At 39.5% G+C, this 24,057-nt stretch overlaps 1 protein-coding gene across 1 annotated transcript in view; it reads right to left on the reverse strand.

The window, feature by feature from the left end:
• insrb (insulin receptor b) overlaps positions 1-24,057 on the reverse strand; it is an 86,363-nt gene that overhangs the window by 40,139 nt on the left and 22,167 nt on the right. Inside the window, exon 2 of the mRNA XM_077583216.1 lies at positions 16,621-17,169. Coding sequence (XP_077439342.1) covers positions 16,621-17,169 — 549 coding nt within the window. The remainder of the gene's footprint in view (positions 1-16,620; positions 17,170-24,057) is intronic.

A 24,057-nucleotide genomic window follows, 5' to 3' on the forward strand; every position in this document is an offset into this window, starting at 1 on the left:
TGTCATCTCCGATCCATATTAGGAGGTGCAAACATGACATTCTGACTGAGTGCTGTTTCCTAAAACAATTACACAGTCACACGGTTCATAAAAGTTCATAAAATAAATTTTATATTCAGTAGGCTATTGAATTTCAGTGTCCTAAATACCCAGCATTTCCCCCATACATGAATGGTTTGACCCAACTTGTCATTTGCCACCTAGAATCACAGTCAATCACTTGAAAACTTTATTTAAAATTCAGTTAATTGTTTCTTTTTGAGAACAAAGCTTTACTATGATCCCAAAAGATGACACTTTATGTTGATAATAATCTGTATGTGCACAAATCTTTATTTATAATTAAATTATTTATTTATTCTTTATTTTTAGCTATATATTTTTTATTTCCAAATAGTTCAACAGACCACATAAATACAAAGAGAGTTCCAAAGTTTAATACTCGGATTTAGTAAAAAAAAAAAATATATATATATATATATTCCCTTCAATTGGAAATGCTTTGGGCTGGTACTTGGAGTACTTGGCTGGAAAAAGGAAAAAGGTTGAGAACCACTGCACAAAACAACACCAAACCAAAACAATTAATAAACAGTAATCATGACAAAAAAGGTTTCGTAACACAGCTTTAAAAAAAGTCAAATTTGATGTGTGCATGCAAGCAAGCTGCTTTTAAACTCAAGTAGCTTGCAACTCAAATGGGTTTTAGTACGCAATCACTCTGCTTTCAGCAATCATGCCAAAACTGCACTCTGAAAATACCCTCCTACGTGTCTGGAGTGGCCATTTCACACATGTGAGAACACAAAACAGGATGTTTTTAAGGTCTGATGCTGAAAGGAAATACTCCACTGAGCAGAGATGCAATGACTGATGTAAGTGCATACAGTAGTGGTCGGAGGACATTGAACAGGCAAAGTTTGGACCTGAATGCATACTTTTTTTTTTTTTTTTAATCTGTCTAGGTCAAATTCCAAGTAAGAGCAGCAGGAGATTTTTATTCTTTTTTTTTTTTTTTTATATATATATATAATGTGATGCAGCCTCTGACCTGAAGAGAACGGTTGAAGCAATGGTAGTTATTATAAAAACCGGCCAGCAGGTGTTTTCAAAAGGTTTGTGAATAAGGATGATACTTAGCTATATTCTAATGCTAATTGCTGCATAACAGAAACAGATACAAATAAACTTTTTTTTCCTGATGAATGAAGAGACTCTAATCTTTCTTTTGGTAGGTTCCATGTTATTGCAATAGAACACAATATTCTTGCGAAATCAGTCAAAATCCAGTAAAACAGCTGGGAGTGAAGGGGGTTGCTTCAGTGAAAATGGCTGAGAGTGAATGAGTACTGACAAGCTCATTCAAATGTAACTAAAATGAAAATTAAACAAAACAAAAAAATCATTATATCATCTTGAACTGAGCCACACAAAATCAAATCAAAACGTAATCCAAATGAGTTGAACCGAAATGAATCGTTCCACTTTCAAATCGAACCATAATTGAATCGTTTTGCACCCCACTTATCAAAAACATTATTGAATCATCTACTAAACTGAGTTTGATTTATTCTACGATTACCGCCGTGATACTCAGTCATTCGCAATGTCCCATCATTTTCCTTTTAAGATGATCAGGTGATGATCAGTTAAGTGTGAGCAGCTTTGAACTAAAACAAAAGAGAACGCAGACGACTTACGAGCACAAACTTACGCATGAAAAGTGTCAAAGCTGAAATTCATAATTTTGCCGGCAAGCACGACGTGCTATGGACAAATAGGTTATAACCAATCACACAGAGTGGAGCTCCATGCGCACCAATCACAGCAAGCCAGGGCAAACGCAGCCATCTTTAGTAACAGGAGCCAGGGCTGACAAGTTTGGTCTATCATTTTGAGGCCCAGAAATTCCTGCATGTCTGCATACCACAGCGTGCAAGGGAAAGGAACAGGGGGGGAGAAAGAGTAAGAGAGAGAAAAAACGAGAGTGCACAAAGCGAAGGGACAGATGGGGGGAAAAAAGGAAAAGTGCTAAAAAGGGAGGATCTTTCCCAGAAGGTGGAGCGTCGGGAAGAAAAATGGAGACCGAAAAAGAAAGACAATGACAGGCATTTCTTCCAATTCTCGGTCTTCCTGTTTTGCGCCACCCGTTTTTGCAGGTTTTCCCAGACGACGGGACAGCGAGACGCCCCAACGTTGTTGGTACAGTAATTAGCAGCACCATCTCCTCATAAGGGCAAAGGATGTCAAAGCGGTACAGGGGAAGGCTTTACTACCACCATGACTGCGGCCTTGTCCTGTGCTCCAAACGCAGACAGAGATGGCAGTGGAACTGCAACAGCCATTTTTACTGCAGTCTTATAACTGTCACCGCCCCAGTACCCTCCACACACACACACACACACACACACACACACACACACACGGATGCATTTAGGAAAGTATTTATCACTGCACCTTTTATATCTGTCTTCCAACTTGTTTAGAGGGGAATGTCACAGCATCAGCCAGTGGAATTTATACAATTTATGATTTTACATTAGATTTCAGCCATGGGAGCACTCTGGCAGAGAGTTCAGTGCGATGAATGTGTGGCTGGCTGCCTCCACAAACCACTCAAGCAGTAGTTTACATTCACGATATATTCAGTCAAGACTTGAACTACAGAAAATGATGAAGTGGGTCCTCCTTAAGTGGAAACTCCATCAAAGAGGAGCAGCAGAGAGAATAGGTTGCAATGGCAAAAATAAATAGGCAGATTACACATTCAGGGTTTCTGCAGGTATTAGCAGATCTAACTTTTTGTTATTTGAAGTTAAAAAGATATACTAAACAGTTAAAAGGGGTGTGAAACATTGATTTATATGTTTGGGTTAAGGTAATTTTCTGCTCGTAGGTGGCATTAGCGTTTCATGTTGGACATTGGTGAAAGGTACAGTATATTTTTCTTTTCAAATTTGAAAGCAATTTGTATATGGAACCCTTTTATGTCTGCTGTGGTATGCAATAATTCCTCGTGAGTTACTTTATAGTCACTAAAGCTCATGTGATTTTATGTGTGTTTATGGCACGCGCAACGTCACGATAATCACCTACGTGACTGTCCAAAAATGGCCATACTCTACCTAATGCAGACAAAAATATCCCTACAAAGCACTACAAAAATCATAATCGCTCAACATCCTGGGAAGTCTTTTCAGGGAAGAGTTGAAATTAACCATTTCACAGAATAGATGGTTAGTTTTTAATAAATGGTGTATTGCTTTAAGTAAAATTTGATTTTCTTGTGAATTTATGGGGAAAATATGTCAAACGAAAAAAAATGTTTGATTTATGCTTTTATGAATGAATAGCAGGCTATGAAAGTGAAAAACGATTTGAATACTGTAATCTTTTTTTTTTTTTTTACCCAGGCCTAATTATTTTTGTCTTAATACCAACAGCATGTTGTTATGGCAATACACAGTTACATTCACAACCTTAGCGTTTCCACTGGACAGTAAATCTCCGTTCATAAAATATAAAATGTACATACATTTATAAATATATTTAGAAGAGTTTGTTATCTTACCTGTGGGTATGTGTTTCCACAACATTTATGTGTGAATATTCGTTATTCGAAGGAAAAACACTCCCGAAGTTGATGCTAACTTGCCACATTTAAATGGGATCCTGCCTTCAGTCTTAGCATTAGCGTTAGGCTAGCGATGTTTTAAAAACAAAGCATGTTTTGTATATAAATTTACAGTGGATGTAATTCTTATTGTCGTGCGTTTAGTTATACAGTTAACTCTGGGATGTCATTAAACAGCTTAAAGGACGCGTTGGGACAACAGAAAAAACAGAAAAAACATATGCTACACACTTGCTAGATGCTAATGCTGCGCAAGCAAAATGGTGCATTTAGGTTACTTTCATAGCGTCGGAAACTTCAGTTTTCTCCAGTTATAGCATTTTGAGGGGGAAATAATCGGCCATTTGGCCCAATTGGCTGATTGTTTTGGCAGATGTTTGAAGGGCAATAATCGGTCATTATAATCGCCCTAGTAAAACTATATACTATATAAAACAAGTGAGGCTACAGGGACAAGATGTTATTTTTATGATCGAGACGACAGAGAACTCGGGCGTGTTTTGTGTGTTTTAGTTATATATTGCTGCATAAATATGATTTGCTGTCGTCATTGGTTATCAGCAAGTCCAGCCATGAATGAAGACATTATTTCTTCCAGTCTGTCTAAATACACACACGCATGCACATGCCTCAGCGGCCCCAACGAAGGTCCCATTCTCCTTGTAACGCTCCCCGGTATGTCCGTCCCACCACCCGCATCCCAAAATGTACAGATGTCACAAATAAGGCATTTCTGGAGCGTGCCAGTACAGTTAAGGGAAAATCACTCAGTGTACTGCAAATTCTATTTGTTCCTGAGACATAAAACATATTCTGAGCTCCCTGATAAGTGCTAAGTGAGTAAAACGTGTTCAATGGTTCAAGGAAAAGAAGCATTTCTTGAACATAACTTTCAGTGAGTTCGTTCGGTCTTGAGAGAGAAGTGTGGAAAAAAGAAAAGAAACGTGGGCTTGGACGGAACTTCAAGAAAGGAGAGGTCACATGAGGATTCAATTGAGGAAAATCAAATTTAGAAATGTTGTCGATTTTCAGCGCTGACTTTTGAGAGCTCTCTGCCACAATTACGTCCACGTAATTGGAAATTTTGAGCATAAAAGCAGAAGAACGAATGTGAGCAATTTTGAAAAATGTAATAAAGACGTGGGTTGTCTATTCACATGTATTTTTTAACCAAATGAACATGATAAGATTTATAACACGAAAACGTTGCTCTTATAGGTATGATCAATTTATTACACAAAATATCATCATGAGTTTTTAGACATTCTTGTGCGCAAAACACACTTTAACTGCTCAAAATGTATGATTATTTGCACGTAATTGTGCCACAAATTGCCATAGGCTGCATGTTCTCAATAGAACCATTGTGTACAAACCATCAGGAAATAAATATTTGGAAAACAAAAGCCACACACATCAAATAACTGCTCAACCTGTGGGAAACACAGCTTTCCCAGGATGATGATGTAACGGCTTCTTTTTTTTTTTTTTGAATTTTAAAAGGCCAAATTTCCCACCAACACCCTTCAGCTGAGCTGTCGGACCACCTTAAAGCTGCTCGTGAAATGCAAAGAATGAAGCATAAGCCTCACATACTCCAAGTACAGAACATGCCAATAGCTTTGGTTACAGACTTTGCACATGAACTGGGCCTATCCTGCTACATTGAAGTACAGTGAACACAATCATCGTGGGGCAATAGATAAAAATCAGTTTATATTAAAACACAAGTTTTAAAGACAAACTGTAAGCATAAAATGTATTGGTGTGTGAGATATGTGCCTGATGATGGAGGGAGGTTTGCTGGTTGACTTAAGTAATGACAAGTCTCTGTGCAAGTGTCGGGGTGTGAGCTGTGGCCAACAGCAGCTTCAGAGTGAGCGTGCTTTTTGTGTTTAGGGTTGCAACGAGTAATCGACAACTAATAAATGATCAAAATAAGCTATTATTTTTGATTGTTGAGAGACGTTTGACTTAAAACTGCTCTCAACAGTAAATATTCTCAGATTTCTGGAGTCCTCCATGAAAGGAAATTTTTCAATCATCTGTTTTAGGGTCATTGACGGGTAAAGTTTGTCCGATGATGTGCATTTTACAAATTATCATGTGGCGTGACATGTAAAAAAAAAAAAAAAAGTATGTAGTGGTCATATTTGGACTTCACCCAAAAAATAATGATTATTATAAAATTTGTCCAACAAATTTATATTTTGTTTATAATTTTACTTGTGCGGCGAGCTAGCTTGTTTTTGTTTAGATGGCTAATTGCTAGCCTCGTTCATTAGATTTAAATGGTGCTACCGTTGTAGAAAGCTTTCCATGATAGATGTATGTCATAAATTATAGACAGTTGTCCTAAATTTTTGATAATAAATAATAACAAAAATTACATATTTTATGTATTTTTATAATAAATTAATTGCCTCATCCAGAAATTACCCTTTTATTTTTGCAAATTTTCTGACACGTTACGAACCAAAACAGTAACACTAAAGAATAATAATTTGTGCATTTTCTGCACTGTCGATTTGGAATAATGTCCTGCTTTTAACTCATTTGCTCCCCAAAACATATAAAAACGTTATATTTTAAATAGTGCAATGGTCCCAAAAACGTATATATACGTTTTATGTTTTCTTTATGCTAGAGCACACAGAACTTTGATGCAGCCTCTGACCTGAAGATGTCGCTTACACCAATGGTAGTTATTACAAAAAACGGCCAGGAGGTGGCAGCAGAGTATAAGAGATCAACCATGTTGCAAAAAGCTATTTTCTCCAGTGTTTTCAACAGGTTTGTGAATAGTGATGAAACTTAGCTTTATATTTTAATGCTAACTGCTGCAAAACGGAAATGGATGCAAATATACTTTTTTTTCCCTGATGAAAGAAGAGACTGTAATCTGTCTTTTGGTAGGTTCCATGTTTTTATAGCAATAGAACACAATATTCTGTGGGCCTTGCAAAATCATTCAAAATCCAGTAAAACAGATGGGAGCGAAGGGGTTCAATAAAGGATGAACATGAAGACTTTTTTTTTTTATCCCATTCATCAATTAGTCGCCAAAATAATCGACTTAGTAGCGATGATTGTTACCCAACAGTCAAAATCACAAATAAAAAATGAAAACACTCAAAGAGTATGGAGTTGTCGCTCACACTGATATAGCACTGTAGTCAACTCATTAGTCAAATATAGGTTATCTTTTGTTAATTGTATTTCAGAACCCTTGTACAGTCCATGGGTTAGACTATATTGTGCTGGAATATAATAAAGCTATTTACATAGCTGACGCAGCTATGTAAACCAAGCCTAGACGCAATATGGTATAGACAAAAGGCAGCTATTGGATTAGCATTCCAAACTTTACTTTAGCGAGCTGATATGAACTGTTCTGTTTGGTTGCCAAGAATTCTGTCAATTGCATAATAGTTGGTTCATCGTGTTGTAAAGCAACTGAGGCAGCAAATAGCATAGCAGCCGTTGATACAGTTCCAATTACAATAGTAAACAGTCTGGGAATCGTCCAATCTCAGAACTGTGCGGCGGACGCGCTAACCACTCAACCACTATGCTGCTTACAGAACATTCCAGAGATGATTCCATCCAGTTAAAAAAATAATATTGCTACTCAGGTGGCTGTTGCATGTTTTTGTGTGCATGTTGTTGACGTGGAAGCCGGAAGGAGGCCGGTCATCTGATCTGACCAAACAACCTGAAAACAATCCGCTTCTCTTGAGCGGAGGGAGGCTCGTGTTATATTCCCCTCTCACACATAAACACAAACTCTCCCCTCATCTCGGTTGCCCTTCCTCCAACATCCTCAAGGTGACTTGCTGGATATACCGACAACTTGAAGGTTAGCATTTGTGGCAGCTGGCAAGCTGGCAAAGTGGGTTTTTTGTGAATGGGCGCAAACTAGTTATCTTTCCTTTCACCGTCTCTCATATGTAAGTAATATCCCGGCGCCTCTCTCTCTGCCCATTAGCCTGCCCCCCAGGGCCCAGTTGTACAGCTCAGCAGTAGGATGTGCTCTGGACAAAGGCAGGAAGTAATGTGGAAGTCCTTTCAGACAGCGAGCACTTGGCTGCCGACGAGCTTTTCCTGAACGGCTCAGACATTTACACAGATGAATAGAGAAGCGTGTGAACATAAATAAACCATCACGGAGCCGCACGTGAACATAACAAATCAAACCAGTGCGCTCATTAGGGAGCAATATTTAACGTCCGTCTCGTTTTCCAGATGTAAACGACAGACGAGGGAAGGCGCCTCTCCCTCTTGTTCCGACACATTGTATCCTCAGACGCTCTCATCCTCTCAACACGATAGGCTACTTACATCGCCGCGAGCAGCCAATCCCCAGTCAGGATAGTGGGCAGCGGCGTCAGCCAGAGTGCTCTACTTCAGCTTGTGTGTACGTTTGTGTTCCACTTGGCTCAGTGTGCCAGTGTGTAGTGCTTCCTGTGTCTACGCGCGCATACGCTCGCGCAGAGCAGGATGTGGGAGTGCCAGTTCATTGATGAGCTGGAGGAGAGAGTTTTCCAGATTCCCTCAGGGTGAGAGTAGGAGGGGTGCAATTCACACACTGACAAGGATGCGCGTGCAGAACCGATGTCGGATTATCAAAGTTAATTTAGGACGCCAGCGTGCTTGCAATGTGAGGGGAAAGGTGGCTAGGTATTCTCTCTTTGTCACTATTATGGAAGATATTTGTGGTACTTCCAAGACATGCCAGCGAGTGTGTATCGAGGGAAGGCAAGCCTCCAGAAGATGCTGCAATTATGCTAATCGAATAACATTAAAGACAAGTTCCCCATGTCCTTAACTCGTTTGCTATATATAAATACATTCTTTACGTATTTTAAATGTTTTAAGTGTCCCAAAGACGTATTTATACGTTTTTGAATGTTTTTATTTTATTTTATTTATTTATGCTAGAGCATACAGAAGTCTTTGATGCAGCCTATCAACTGCACAGAACGGTTGAAGAAATTGTAGTTGTTACAAAAACAGCCAGCAGGTGGCAGCAGAGCAAAAGAGATCAACCAGGGCCGTGGTAAAAACAAGCTGTTTTCCCCACAATTTGAAATAGATTTGTTAATAATGACAAAACTTAGCTATATTCTAATGCTAATTGCTGCAAAACTGAAACGGATAGAAATATACTTTACTCTAATTTTTCTTTTGGTAGGTTCCAAGTTTGTATAGCAATAAAACACAATATTCTGTAAGCCTTGCAAAATCAGTCAAAATACAGCACAAAAGCCGGGAGTGAACGTGATTGCTTCAGTGAAAATGGCTGGGAGTGAATGAGATAATTATGTAGGGGTAGATGAGTGCTGATGTAAATAGCTTCCTTTGGGCGCTAGTGTGCTTGGCCTCAAATGTGTGCACAAGAAAATTAAATCACAGGCTGTCAAAACCAAATCCAAAATAAATCCGAATGTAATTGACGCCTATTGAAACACATTGGAAAAACTGTTTTGTAAACCCCCAAATTTCTTCAAAAAACACCTGATAAACCTCCAATATATGTTTACCATGGAAAAGGGAGGTTGGCTAAAAAAATATATTAAAAAAAATAATAATAATAAAAAATTGTCCAAATCCTCTGATTTCAGCATATCAACAGTAATTGTTCACTGATGTCTGTAGCCCTTCCTGAAAGAAGACTGATTCTCTTCTGTGTTGAATCAAAAAAACATCTTTGAAAAACAATGACTGAACCGGTAACATAGTACATCAACTCTCCTTTTTTTTTTTATCACTACATGAATACAAAGTACAAAATAACCACCAATGACTGGTTAATAAACAAGAAAAAAAGTTTTTGTAATACACTTTAATGCAAAATTAATTATCAATGATTCTAAAAATATTCAATAGTGACAGCAGTACTGTATACTGTACAAGTTTATATATTTTCATTGAATCCGTTTTATTCTCAGGGCATTGAATTGATCAACTAGGCTGCTCTGATTGCCTTAGCGGTTTTAGCAGAAGTCTTGACAGCTAAATACAAAACAGGCAGTAGCTTTTCTATCTATCTAAGTGACCTCTCACTGGGGGAAAAAACAACATCTGGGTAAAAGCTCCAGCAGCTGAGGCTCCAGACTGATATCATGTAGTTATGTTGCAACAGATTTAGGGCAGTGGGGGACAATTGTGCAAAGCTGACTTGGTGACTGTTTTACTGTAAAAACCTCTGAATGCAGACAATGTTACAATTAAGAAAACGCCTGACGTTCTTGCATATAAGAGAAGTTGATGATGAGAATCCTTACTAATGTGTTTCTCTTTTCGGCTGCTCGAGTTTGGCCACTTTGGCGACAAAGCGTGGGTGTGTAGTTGCTACATATGTGTGCGTGTATACCTGGAAGCCAAACTTGAAACACTCCGCCATGTTTGTTTTTCTCTATTTATTTTTGCGTCGCCCAACCCTGAAACATCCCCTTCCTGGCCTCAACTCTTTTTTTCCACCACAATGTCTGAGTAGTTTAATTTGATAGCAGCAGGAATGAAACTCTGAATTGCAATAAAGATATGAGCAGTTGAAAACCAGCAGAGGCCATGCAGAACTAAAGAGAAAAGAAAAAAACACAAATACAAAAATTTTAGGTATCAAAATTAACCGATTAACTTAATCACTCCCAGATATTTTTACTGAAGCAACCCCCTTTGCTCCCGGCTGGTTAACTAGATTTTGACAGATTTTGCAAGGCCCACAGGATATTCTGTTCTATTGCTATAAAAACATGGAACCAGCGGGGAAAAAAAGATTAGAGTCTTTTCATTCGTCAGGAAAAAAAGAGTATATTTCTATATGTTTCCGTTTTGCAGCAACTAGCGTTAGACTATAGCTAAGTTTCATCATTATTCAAGAATCCGTTTAAAACACTGGCGAAAAAAGCCTTGTTTGCAACATGGCCCTGGTTGATCTCTTATACTCTGCTGCCACCTGCTGGCCGTTTTTGTAATAACTACCATTGCTTCAAGCATTCTCTTCAGTTCTGAGGCTGCATCAAAGCCTTCTTCTGTATACTCTAGCATAAAAAAAATAGAACGGTTTTCTACGTTTTTGGGAGCAAATGAGTTCATCAACAATTAATCGACCATCAAATTAATTTACTCGTTAAGTGCCATTATCCTAAAACGCTCAAAATCCTCAGATTTCAGCCTCTCAAAAGTCAATATTGTATTTGCTGATTTCTGTATTCTTTCATGAAATCAAACATCTGTTTACCGTGGAGAGCAACGATCAACATATTTTTCTCTCTTTTCTGACATGTTACGGACCACCCCAGATTCATGATCAATTTACGGGTTTACGGAATTTATGAGAAAATTATTATATTCTACGGATGTCCCGATCCAATATTCTGTATGGGTATCAGCTCCCGATTCAGTCACATTGATCGATCCGATCCAGTTTCAGATGTTTGGATTGGATGCCCAAAAAATCTTGATCGGGGCATTTCTAGTTTAATCTATCAAAAACAGTCGTTATTTGGAATTATAGTATGAATACGTTGAGAGGAACCAGTTGAGGTGGCTCGGGCATCTGGTTCGGATGCCTACTGGACGCCTCCCTGGGGAGTTGTTCCGGGCATGTCCTACCGGCGGGAGGCCCCGGGGACGACCCAGGACACGCTGGAGAGACTACGTCTCTCGGCTGGCCTGGGAACGCCTTGGGATCCCGTCAGAGGAGCTGGGTGAAGTGGCTGGGGAGAGGGAAGTCTGGGCTTCCCCGCTAAAGCTGCTGCCCCCGCGACCCGACCCCGGATAAGCGGAATTGAAGACGGACGGACGGACGGAGTACGAATAACCTGTACAGGGTTTCCCCCGGTGCTTTAAAAGCCTGGCGTGCCTCACTAGTTTTTGTAATTATCAACCCCACAACCATCCTGAGGATTTGGTAGGTAGACTGGCCGAAGAGCCTTGATTGTCAAGCAATGACCATCAAAAAAAAAATGGGAAGAAAAACATCTGTTGAGTGTGTCAGAGTCTCCAAAAACAACATAACAAAAAGTTAAAGCTAAATATAGCAGCAAAGTCGATAATTTGGCAACACTAAATAGCCCTTGATTTGTCACAACGCCGTAGCTTTGCTGTACTCAGCATTTGCACCAGACAGAACCACCCCAAAACCAACTGATTGCCAGAATGTGACTAGTGGATATTAAATGCGCTGTAATTCTTTTTCATTAATGGAGTTGGAGTAGTTTACTTCCTGCGTCGCTCCATTAACGATGGCTTGATATGAGCAGCTTGCTGTGAACAAAGGACTTTGACTTGGCTGTTTTCTGTGACTGGTGTCAAAGGGGAGCTTTACTGCCAATTAAAGACTCTACGATGGCGACAGTTTGGAACCTGAAACAAATTATTCCCAAAATAAGTCATCTCAATGTTACTTTTCAAAGTCGATCGAATCTGAGGTTGACCAGCCTCGCAGAACCGATTGTGGTTACACAGTCGTCGGGTTATGGCATATCCTTATTTGCTTTGACAACACTGGATAAAATATGAAAGAAAATCTCTCGAGACAAAAAATGTGCCATGAATTCCACACGAGAAGCTTCCTCGGATTAAGGAGGGATGCAAAGTACTTCTTTAAATGAACAGTGTGCGAGACGAGGCCCAGACTGCTTCTCGGCTGACACTTTCTATTAGCTTTATGTGAGTATGTGGAGAGCTTGTACAGGTCGGATTCAAGAGACCATAGTGACAGAGTGTCACTTTGAAGTGGATGGAAAACAATCACAGCGGGCAACAAAGCACGTAGGCACAGGCAGAGTTCACTTTGACCCGAAACACATTCTCTCCTCCCGCTTGTGTGTGCGCGCGCATGCGTTTGAGTGTATTTCTTGGCGAGTTGTGCAAGCATGCAGAGTGTGTGAGGCTGAACATGTTGTGCCAGGCCTCGGCAACAAAGTTTGATCCAAACAGCAGCATGACTGTTGTCTTAATGGCAACAATTTCAATGGGTTAATGTGTACAATGGCAGCAAATCTCGAAAAGGTAAAATCCAGAAGGAGATTACCGGTACAAAAAAAGCCAATAAATTAGGGGAAACATACAGTTTTTTTATTAATCCATCTGTCTGCTACCGCATATTTTACACACTGCTAAAATCTGTATAAATTCTGTAGATACTACTAGATGCTTGCCAATCATTTGTACACAAAACACACTATAAAGTCATAAAAAAAACTAACCAATAATTCACAATACTTTTTTTTATTTTTACAATTTTTAGATGCCAAAAAATAAATAATACATTCAAAACATTTTCTGAGATTTAAAACAATATTTGTTCTAGCTTTACCTACCTGTTTAGGCAGCAAAATAATGGGGCCCGAATGGCCTGCACCCTCTGCTGGTTGTTGCCAAGTAGGAAATGACTCAATTGCTTCACGACGCAAACATATCCCTGGCGTCAAGCGGCATCCTCGTACCTCCAAAATCATAAAATCATCACTTTTCAAGAGACCCCAAAATTTGTGTTTTAGCTTAACTATTACCATTACATCATCAAAGAGAGCACGCTAATGTCAACACTTTAAATTGGTCGATAATTTGTGAAAATGGCGCACATATGTGTAAAGTGGCCAATAGCACCGGGGAACATAATTTTTGTTGAGTTGGGTATGACAGCTGTTGATGCATTTTTGGAAGCAGAATCCAAAACTGATCTCTGTTTTTCTCTATCGCGTCCAATTTTTTTTTTGCTATATGATTACTGTTTTCTTAAAAAATATATTAAAGTGTCTGTAATTATGTAATAGTTAGACGCTTTGAAAACTAAAACAAAAAAAATAGGAATGTTCGATGCCACTTTTTTTAAAACGATACGATACTCAAATCTTCAGTACTCACCGATACCAAGTGCCGATACCTTCAGTACTTATGATACATAAAAGTTCCCCCCCCCCCAAAAAACAATGACAGATAATTTATTCAAAGTGACATATATATCCCAACTATAGCAAATTTCCTTAAAATTTAATCAAATTAATGGCAATTATATATTTTAAATTTGCTCACAAAAGTCATTTTGCATAGAGAACGCAATAAAATGAATTTCAAATGAACCGATCAATAAGATTAAACAAACAATCCGGTGGCCAGAAAAAAAAAGTTTTAAGGAAAACAGTGATGTGCAAAGAATCCAATTCAATACAATAGGTCCTAGCATGTTAAGCATTCCTCACGCTGTTTAGTGTGTGATGTTATATCTTGTTTTGAAATCCATGCTTTTAATTTGGAAGACTGCTCTGTATTTCCGTTTCCCCGTTCATGATTCATCTCATCGCAGTGCAGTGATATGCAATATACGAATATATGTCTGCACTTCAGAGCTAATTAAATTGTTGAGTACAACTGAAGACTTATGTGCTCTCTTACAGGAGGCCCCTGTGGCGGTCAACAAAGACAAAATAACCATTTCAGCCTTTAGTTCCTGTAGTGTTTTCCACATTATTTTAGAAGAATTACGCTGACTGAAGCTGCGTGAACGGCATCGTTCTATTTTTAGCACCGCAGCTCGGACGTTAACAGGCAATTAAGTGCGCGTGGCAACGTCAACGAGGCAATTAAACACGGCGAAGTTACGTGAGCTACAACCATATATAACACACATTGAACCACAGATATAGGTGATATTACTCACAACAAGCGTGCTTACTTATTCTCAGTGACGCATTGTTCATTTCATTACTTCCGGCAAAATGGCGTGCGTTTGAGGATCGAGGTGAAAGCGCATCACACACGTTTGCGCAGTATATTTGAAACACCTCAAGCACGTACAGCCAGTGTAAAGTTATTCTCCTTATGTAGCACTGTCTCCCTTTCATACAGCGTCCCCTGCAGCAGGGGCAGACAGCCCCCCTTGCATCATGTTCTCCAAATGGCTCCAGCTTTTGACGACACCGCTGTCTATCACATGACGCGCGTCATACCTCCTCTCCCGGCCTTTCCGAGGCAAAGGAGACATGAACGCACATGCACAGACATTGCTTGACGTACCATAAACACGCTTGTGTTTATCAGTCGACATTCCCCTACCCGACCCCCTCCCCTCTCCTCCAGGCACTCAGTGGTCACGGCTATTTGTCTTTGAAACTGAGTCCTGTTCGACATGTAAACTGACTGCATGTTAACAATGCGAGAGGCGCGCGCAAGGTCACTTCCTGTATTGCTTTCCTTCGGCGGAACATTCTGGAAGGAGAGTGGGGAGCCAACGTAAATGCGGGCTGTGACAGTTGAAGTTCAAGTATAAACACGGCCGCGGTCGTTACGCTTTGAACACTAGCCTCTCCGTCAGACACGGAGGCGGACGAGAGAAAAAAACAACACAAGCTATAATCGCTCTCAAAAAATAATAAGCATTCTCTCTGAGTGTCTTACAATAGACGCCATTCTCTGTGTTTATGGTAGGAGAGGAAAGACGGACTGGCCGAGCGGCCAGCCGGACCTCTGGCAGGCCGACAGGCAGCAGTGCGGAGCAAAGCCGCAGTTCTTTTTTTGAAGAAAGGCAGAAAAGAAAATACCAACAAACATGTGTACTATACTGTTTATCTCTGCCCGTGCACCCTCTTTCTCCCATAATGCCTACCTTGGACTGCGCACTTCCCTGACTCAACAATAACGCCTGAGTCATTTCGGACTTCAAGAAGATCGCCAGCCTATAATTATGAATCACTTCCTCTGACACACATGCTCCAGTCAAAGAATGCTAATCAGAGGGCATGGCCTGTCCATGTGTCTTTGGCTGTGGATTTCAGCGAGAGAAAAAAAACCCCACCCCCCACCCCCACCCAGCAAAACAGATCAATTGCCTCCTAAGAGAAACCCACTGACATATGTGTCTCATTGGGCTCCTTTGGCAACTAAACACTAAAGAGGACAGTCAATAATTGTGATTTATCCTTTCCCACTTTTGTAAACTTTGGGCTCGGATCCAAAGTGGTCGGTGGATGCCAACTGTCACAAAAAATAAATGTGGTTGAGGTAGCAATAGACTGATGTGTTTTTTTCAGTGCTGATACTGATACCGATTATTAGTAGTCAAGGAGATCGATAACCGATATTTGTGAAAATATTAGCATTGGCATTACCGCCCTTAACTTTGCTAGGCATATTTATTTTAAAACCACTTAACACATTTTCAACATATTGACGGTAATTCTAATTTTAGACATAAAGAGACAGCTTTGTTTTAAAATTCTAACAAAAAATTGCAGGTTCATCAGCATCTGTTAAGCTAAACAAAACATTAAAAAAAAATAGCTCCATCGTTTTTTTTTACACGACAAAGTTTTCCAAAAATTCAACATAAATGACTGAAAACTTAAACTTTCACTTACTTTTTTCACTTATTTTGTATGTTTTCATTTGTAAGAAAAAACTAAAAGTGCAGGGAGTTTCCAGTGTCAGCAGCATCTCAAAGTTAAATTCAAGTCAAATTTTAAATAAATACATAAATAAAAAGTTCAATGAAGTTAACCAAGTTTTGTAAATTGATCTCTTACGTTGGTATCTCGCTGAATGTTTGCGAACATAGCAAATTTGGAGTTTTCGGCAGGGTTTGTAAAAAGTTTCAAAAAGTTCACAGATGGTGCAAAATTGTCTGAGTGTGGTCAAAATGTCTTTGGGACAAGAAAAACGGAACATTTTGCAACATTTCGCAAGTGTGAGATACGAGCTTTATCGGCCTTTAGATTTGTAAAAAAAAAAAAAAAAAACAATGACGATATTTGTTAAAATGCTAAATATCAGTGCTGATAATCGGTCTACCTCTAATTCACATTCATTAAGAATTTGCAGTGTATTCTACCAAGTTGTGGTTCCAGGGAAAAAACAGGTTTCTAATTCATAAATGTGAACATCAGCTTTGAATTGAAGCGCTGAGAACTGTTCATCACAATAGAAACCCAACTCCCGTGGTGAATATCGCAAATATTTGGTCTTTCAAAGGTACTTACTTCTCTGGCAGTGGTTCTGGGACCAGCATCTCCCTCTAAAGTGCCCGTTGATGGTGGTCTGCAGGCAGACGGTCTGCCCTTGGGCCGTGCCGGGACACACGTCTCCGCACTCCCTGTCGTTCTTGTTCTCCACGATGTAATTGTCTTCCACCGAGTCCAGGATCTTGGACCAGTCCAGCGTGGCCAGGTAGCAGAGGTCGGGGTTCTTCTCGATCCTCACAGCCCCCCTGGTGATGTTCATGAGGCTGTACAGGCCCACCTCCTTCAGTTGCAGCATCTCGTAAATCACGAGGGCGTAGTTGAAGAAGAGGTTGTTGCCGCGGATCACCGTCAGGTTCGGGAAGAGATCGGTGAGGGAATCGAGGCCGTAGACCCGAAAGAGCAGCATGTAGTCGGTCACCACTTGCAGCTTGGGGAAGCTGAGGCCCCGAAAGTCCTCGGTTTTGGTCTTGAACATAAGCAGGATCTTCAGGTGGCCCTCGATGATGGTGCAGTTCTCCAGCGACTGGAGGTTGGTCACGTTGTTGCGGATGTCTTTGCTCTGACAAACTGCAAAGACAGAGAAAGATCCGAGAAAGAACACATTAACATTTATTTTGTTTTATTGCCATGTGATCTTGTATTGACAGACCTCGTATTATGCAACGTTTTTCAAAAGGGAGCTCTTGAATCGGCTCTTTCATCTTGCCGAAGCGCAAATGTGCTTAAGTCAACTATCATAATTTACTCGCAAATACACACTAGTAGAAAACTATGATATTAAGGAATGGGAATATGAAAGAAATGTCCTTGATCAAACATGAAGAACATTTATGGCGTTGACTTCGTAAGCTAATTGTGGAGACATTCTGTTCTTTTCAAATATTTGAACGGTTTGGGAGTAGTTGCATTGTTTTGCATTTCAATACGAGTTGTGCCATCATCAAGGCCGCGGCTCAACTTTACACGGCAAATGTCATTCACTAGACCGCAAATATAATACAGTACAACTATTACGTTGACACTTATTTGTACACAAACGGTAATTTGCTTGACTTCAGCAAACAAGGACGTACAAACCCACCTCAATTTGTAAATCCATCAAAAAACAAACAAATGTGAAAAATCCACTGAACATTCTTCTACCCCCAAATTAAACCATGAAACCTCAAGTGCCATTGAATTAAGTATTTCCACTCACTACCATCTCTCACCCCGTGAACGTTTCATTGGCGCCGATTTTCCCCAGAGAGGAAATGACTGTATGACACCACTCTGATCTGAATGACACGGACATGAGAGGGTTAACAGAAACGTAGCCCGGAAGCTAAAAGCTTATCCGCGCTCATTCATACTTTCTCTCAGCTGTAGTGTAATGTAGCGCTTGGACCCGACACACAAAAACCCACATTTGTTTCAGAGAACCGAATGCACTCGCATGAGAGGAGCGGGCAAATTCATTAGCAGTTACTTAGGGAGATGTACGGAAGGAAGTGGTGTGCGCCAAGTTATTCAATATTGGAAAAGAACATTTGAAGAAAATGATTGCAGGTTTATCGAGCATTGAGCTGCACAAAGTGTAAAGTCGATGAGTTAAGGTGTTACTGAAGACTTGGTGCCTCGGGTGCAAGTTTATGGCTTCAGATATGTTTTTAATTTAAAAAAACATACATGGAACAACAAAATATCTGTACAAAAACAAAGCATTAAAAAATAATATGGGATTTTTTTAATAGGTTTTAGGTGAACTAATGAATACACACTCACGCGCACGCACGCACCCACATACAAAAAAAAAAGGGAAAAAAAGAGCAATGATGATGACATGTCAAATCGGTAAAATTACCGAATGAACAATACTGAGCACTCCAGAGAAAATAAATAAAATAAAATAAAATAATAATAATAATAATATGAAAATAACTGATAAATAATAACTGGTCAAGGAATTTGATTATCATTTAAAACAGTAATCCCATTGCTCGTTTCTTCTACCACCTTGTCCACACAGAAATTACGAGAAAAAATAATAATAATAATAAAAAAATAATAATCATGAAATACATAAAAACAGTCAACACAGCTTGAAACAACGTTCTCGTGGCTCACATCATCCGTCACGAGGAAGCTACCTATTAACTTCCCAATCTGTTAATTAACCATTAACAGATTTGGGAAGTTAAACAAACATGTCAACAGTCCGAGTACAAACTTTGACCGGCAGCATATAAATGGAATGGGTTAAGAGACTTCTAAATGGATTGCAAGCCAGTAAAGCCTGTAATCACCAGACTGTCAAATAAAACCAGCTTGTTTACTACAACAGCATGCTGGCATTAGTACAGACTCGTTCCAAACTTGCATTTGCTGTCCGAGTGCAGAAAGTTAAAGTCGCAGCACCTCACGGTAAGCTGACAACCGGAAGCAGCGACGGCATACGTCACGTGACCTTCTTTTCTCAAGGAAATGGACAAAAATGTGCAAACGGCCCAGTGACTGCTGCCTCACAAGTTGGCCTCTGGCCCCGCATTGGATTGCCTCGTCCCTCTGGGTTGCCAGGTCGCAAATCATCCGGTCATGTTTCAACAGCAAAACATAACTATTTATGACTCAAAATACTGAAATATTTCATGTAAAAGTCAAACGATTCAAAGTAATGTGAAAGTCACAACGCCCCTGCGTCTGCTGCCCGTTCGTCCGTCGACGCCTCCATGCCAGATGAGGACAGGCGGGGTCGAACCAAGATGAGCAAAAAGAAAATGTTAATTGCTTTACTTTGGCCACTCAGTGGGATGCAGGCTCAACTTATTTTTCTGAAGACTTTTTCCACCTTACATTTCAAAACAGTTATCTGTACTTTTTGGTCTCATTTGAAAATGCGCTAAATCGTGAAACTGAGTTTAATTTGAAGTGATGTTGAGTATTAAAAGCTGTTCTGTTATATCCCAAAGTTATTTTTAGTTGTAATTTTGCAGTGGCAGAATGATGATGGCTCGTTTACAAGACGTGTTTACAGTAGTTTCTAACTACTTAATTGTGGCATTTAAGCAAGTTATGCACAAGCTATGAATGTTAAGTTTACGGTAAAAATGATTTAAATCAGCATACATTATTGTTGTCAGATCATTTTGCACAGGGTTTGTTTTTGACTAAATCAAACATTTAACCCTGGAGAACCCACGGGGTCAAATTTGGCCCCTATAAATTCTGCTACTCAAATAACAAAGACCTTTTTTTTTTTTTTTACAAATTTAACTTCAAAAGTCCAGAGTGCCACTTCTGACCCCTGCATGGGGCCATCTAGTGGATGAATATTGCACTTACATGAGCCAGAGTGGTGGTGACAAGATGGCTGGCAACATGCTGTTTTGTTGAGCTGGAAATCAATCCAAACAAAACCATCTTCTCAGCAAACCATCAGATGGTAAAATTGTGGTTTTTTTTGTTAATCTATTTCATATCATGTTGCAGAATGCCTAGGAGTATGTTTTATATATATTTTTTGATAAATTAGCAACTCTGAAATAGTATAAAAAAAGGGTTAAAATTGGTTAAAATTTTGGTGTTCAGTGAACTTATAGCAGTCATTTAATGTATAATTCATAATTTTCCAAAGAAGAAAAGGGTTCTTGGGTTCTCCAGGGTTAAATACATATTCGTTGGTTTTACTACTTCGATTAAAATCACAATGATCCAAAATGACTGAAGGAAAATATGTTTTTTTTTTGTCAATAACCTGAATTTGAGCAATATCCAGGTTTTGAAAGGCCATGCAAACGCACGAAACATGAATGTGCTCTTATCGGGGTTTTATGAGTTACCCCTTTTCGGACTAGAATACTGTACCTGGTTTGAAAGGATCATTGGTTTGTATTCTGTGCATGCTCCATCCGCGAGGAATTTTGTTTTTTGGAGTACAAGAAGTACTTTATGTGCAGCCTCTTGCGCGGTACCCACCGGAAATACACACGCAGCGATAAACAAACATGGCAAATTTTGGACGAAGCGTAGCAACACACTTTTTGGAGCGAGGAGGAAACTGACTACTTTATCAGTTTGGTTGAGTGACATGAAAATGTATTTTTCGACGGTTTAAAATAAGAAGCGGAAAACGGCCGTGCGTTGCGTTTCAGATGGGGATCGATCACATTACCATATCTACGGGAGTAACGGAATACTCACATAGATAAATGGAATATTCCGAATATTGGCGGCATGTAAACGTAGTCAATGATGAAACAAATTCAGGGAAGCATTATAGATTCATTTTCATCCAGAAAATGTATGGCATTAATTTATTTAGCTCGGAGCAAAGCTGTGTTCAGTGATTTTCTTCCGATTACAAGCATCGTTAATAAAAGATTGAAAATATGTGTTCAGAATTGGCGGTTAAAAATAATTATTAGTATTAATAATAAAGTATTTTCATTTTTATTCTACTTAAGTACAGAGTGTGAGTACTTTCCCCACCTTTGGTATTTATAGTTCCAAACAACACTAGTGCGCCTAAGCCACACCCCCTTCATCAGACGCTTACTGTAACAGGAACCAAAAGACGCACAAAAACAAACCACTTCTTTGCAGCAGTTGGTGTTATTCCCAGCGATAACGGCAACATTACACCTGGGAGCACCTCCTGCCTTATCACCTGGACATATCAAACAGGCCTTCGGGCCAAGCACTCACTGTCAGCCTGCAGCAGCTAATTGGATACCCATCGCAACACACAAAACAACAACAAACGGTATTGCGCAACTTCTGCAGTGTAACACCCCCCTCACCCCCCGCCCACTGTGGTCTTCAAGACACAACAACGCAGGTAAGAAATATGTGGCAGAATCTTGTTGGAGTTGACAAGGAACTATTTTTGGGTCATAGAATGTCACAAAATTGAGTCTTGTTTTTTTTTTTTTTTTTTAAACAAGAGATATACATATAATCCTGTGAATTATTTTAGACATTACATTCTTACATGAATGAGTTTACTTTGACGTTGTTAGTCAATTACGACGGCCAAAAGTGAGACATCATCAAGCGCAGACATACTGTAAACCACAAAACAAAAACAAAAATCTGTGGTGTTATAAACTGCCAAGTGGAGAAGTTACCTATTAGATCTAGCAGTGAATAAACGTTGTGTTTGGGGCCGTTGGTGCCCACTTTGAAATTAGCATTACTGACACCTACAGGATTGGAGTGAAACCTAACAACCGAGCGTGTCAATTTTATATTGAAATGGATTATGTCGATAGTAACTCAATTGATGATGGCCATGTTCCTTGCTTTAGCATTGTTGTTGCGCCTTTTCCAGAAATTACTTTCTTCATGCTGACCAGTGGCTAAAATTTCCTAGGGCATGCATTTTTCCAGGAATGTTAGTTTTCATGAGTTTTGGTATCTATACTACAGGTCACCCAAATAGTTATTTTTATTCAAATTTTCAAGAAATGCGAAAATAAAACTAAATGCTAGAAATGTAAAAAAAATAATTAAAAAAATCAATAAATAAAAAACGGCCCAAAATCCTCAAAAAAAAAAAATTACACTTAGTGGGGGTGGATTTTGAAGCATATCAAAAAAAGGAAAATGCGAATTTTGGGTATGGAAACAGGTTTTGCGAATAATCACTGGCAAGACCACATACACGTCGCACGATTTGACCAGATATTACGTCTCACGTACGTTTGTAGTCCCAAAGCAATGTCGGACGATAAAGTAATGTATGTTTGGGGGGGACGACAAAACATAAATCTTTTTGGAATTAAAGAAGCAAATATTAATGCTATTTTAGATGGAAAACAACACAGAAACGCTACGGTTGATCAAGAATTACAAAAGCAAACTCATGCGACGTCATCGCACGGCGCAATCGCTTCATGGTCTTCTTCTTATAAATTAAATAAAAAAATTAATTTAAAAAAGAAGAAAAAAAATATATATATATATATATATAAATTACTGGTGGATCACATCACTATGGTGTCCCCTCTCAATAGTCACAAAAAAAAGAACAGATGGAACTGGGCTTAAGTCGCATGTCCGTTTTGCACATTTTCAGTAAATTTGCTTAACATTTTTGAAACAATTGGATGGAAACCTGACTAATGAAGCCCGCTGATGTTGTTATGTTTGCATTAACACTCCAATTCCAAGAAGTAGTTTGAAGAAGCCTATAAATTAGTGTAAGATGTTAATTGGCATTTTTGCTGAACGCACTCCTGTAACATTAGGAATAAAAAAAAAAAACCTGTGCACTCTGGTTTAGGATGAGGGAGACTCAGGAGAGGCAATGAGTAGTGTGTGTGTGTGTGGAGGGGGGGGGGGGGGGGTCTGGCGATCCAGAGAAGCGATAGGAGTGAACGGGGTGAAAGCGTAACTTGAGTCCGAGCAGGAACGCAGAATGACGTAAGGGACCTACAGGACGGTTGGTGATCACATGCATGAATGGAGGGCCGCTGTGGATCACTGTTACATGACCGCCAATGTGCGCACACACAAACGGCCTCAACAGGGGGGCAATAGAGAAGGGGGCTTGCCTGCTGACTACTGGACAGAAATGGAAAAATGAATGTGAATCTCAAGTGTAAAAAAATTTTAGGGGGTAAATGCTTATTACACTGTATGTAAATCCTGACATTTTTCATACATTTAAAACGTATTTACAAGTACCGGAACAAATGCTAGCGTGAACCCCTGATGTGATTCCCAAATGAACTTTCATGACCCCGCTACGTGCAGGTGGAGATGCATGCAGTGGTGGATGGGCGTTTTGTTGGACAGTGACCCTGACCCCTTTATCGCCCACCCTCCCACTGAGGGCGCTCTCACTGGCCACACAAGAGCTCTTAATTACAATAACAACCCAATCAGCCTCTAATGAGCCTTGGGGAGGAGGGGGGGGGGGGCATAAATGGGGCTTGTTTTGCCATAGAGAATAGAATAACGGAGCAGGGGATCATAGACTGGAACATACTGTACAATGCAGCAGACCTCCAAAGGGGAGAAATGTGGGCGGCCAAACCACCCTCGCTGTCTCTTTGACAATTTGGCAGGAGGATGAAGACGGTGAAAAAAGAAAGAAAAATGCTAAAAACTTTAGGGTTTCTAAAGGTTTCTTAAATCTTCATAGCGGCAATATACTCGCGATTAATCATGAATTAATTGCACGGCAAATCTGTTTTAGATATACAATCAAATACATTTTTCAAGTTTTTACGTACTCTTGTTAATTAAAATAAAAGTGGACAAATGTGGCATTGGTTACCAAATACAAATGTGGCTGTATCTTTTCGTTCATGGATAATGTAATTTTTATAGTAAGTAGTTAATAGTTATTTTCAGTTAAAAACAGTTCAAATGAGTGTGAAACATTGAGTCATAGATTTGTGTTCAGATAATTTCTGCCACTATGTGGCATTAGTGTTTCATGTTGGATGATGACGACAGGAATGCATATTT

The sequence above is a fragment of the Vanacampus margaritifer genome, chromosome 13 (assembly GCF_051991255.1).
Source record: "Vanacampus margaritifer isolate UIUO_Vmar chromosome 13, RoL_Vmar_1.0, whole genome shotgun sequence".
Lineage (NCBI taxonomy): Eukaryota > Metazoa > Chordata > Actinopteri > Syngnathiformes > Syngnathidae > Vanacampus > Vanacampus margaritifer.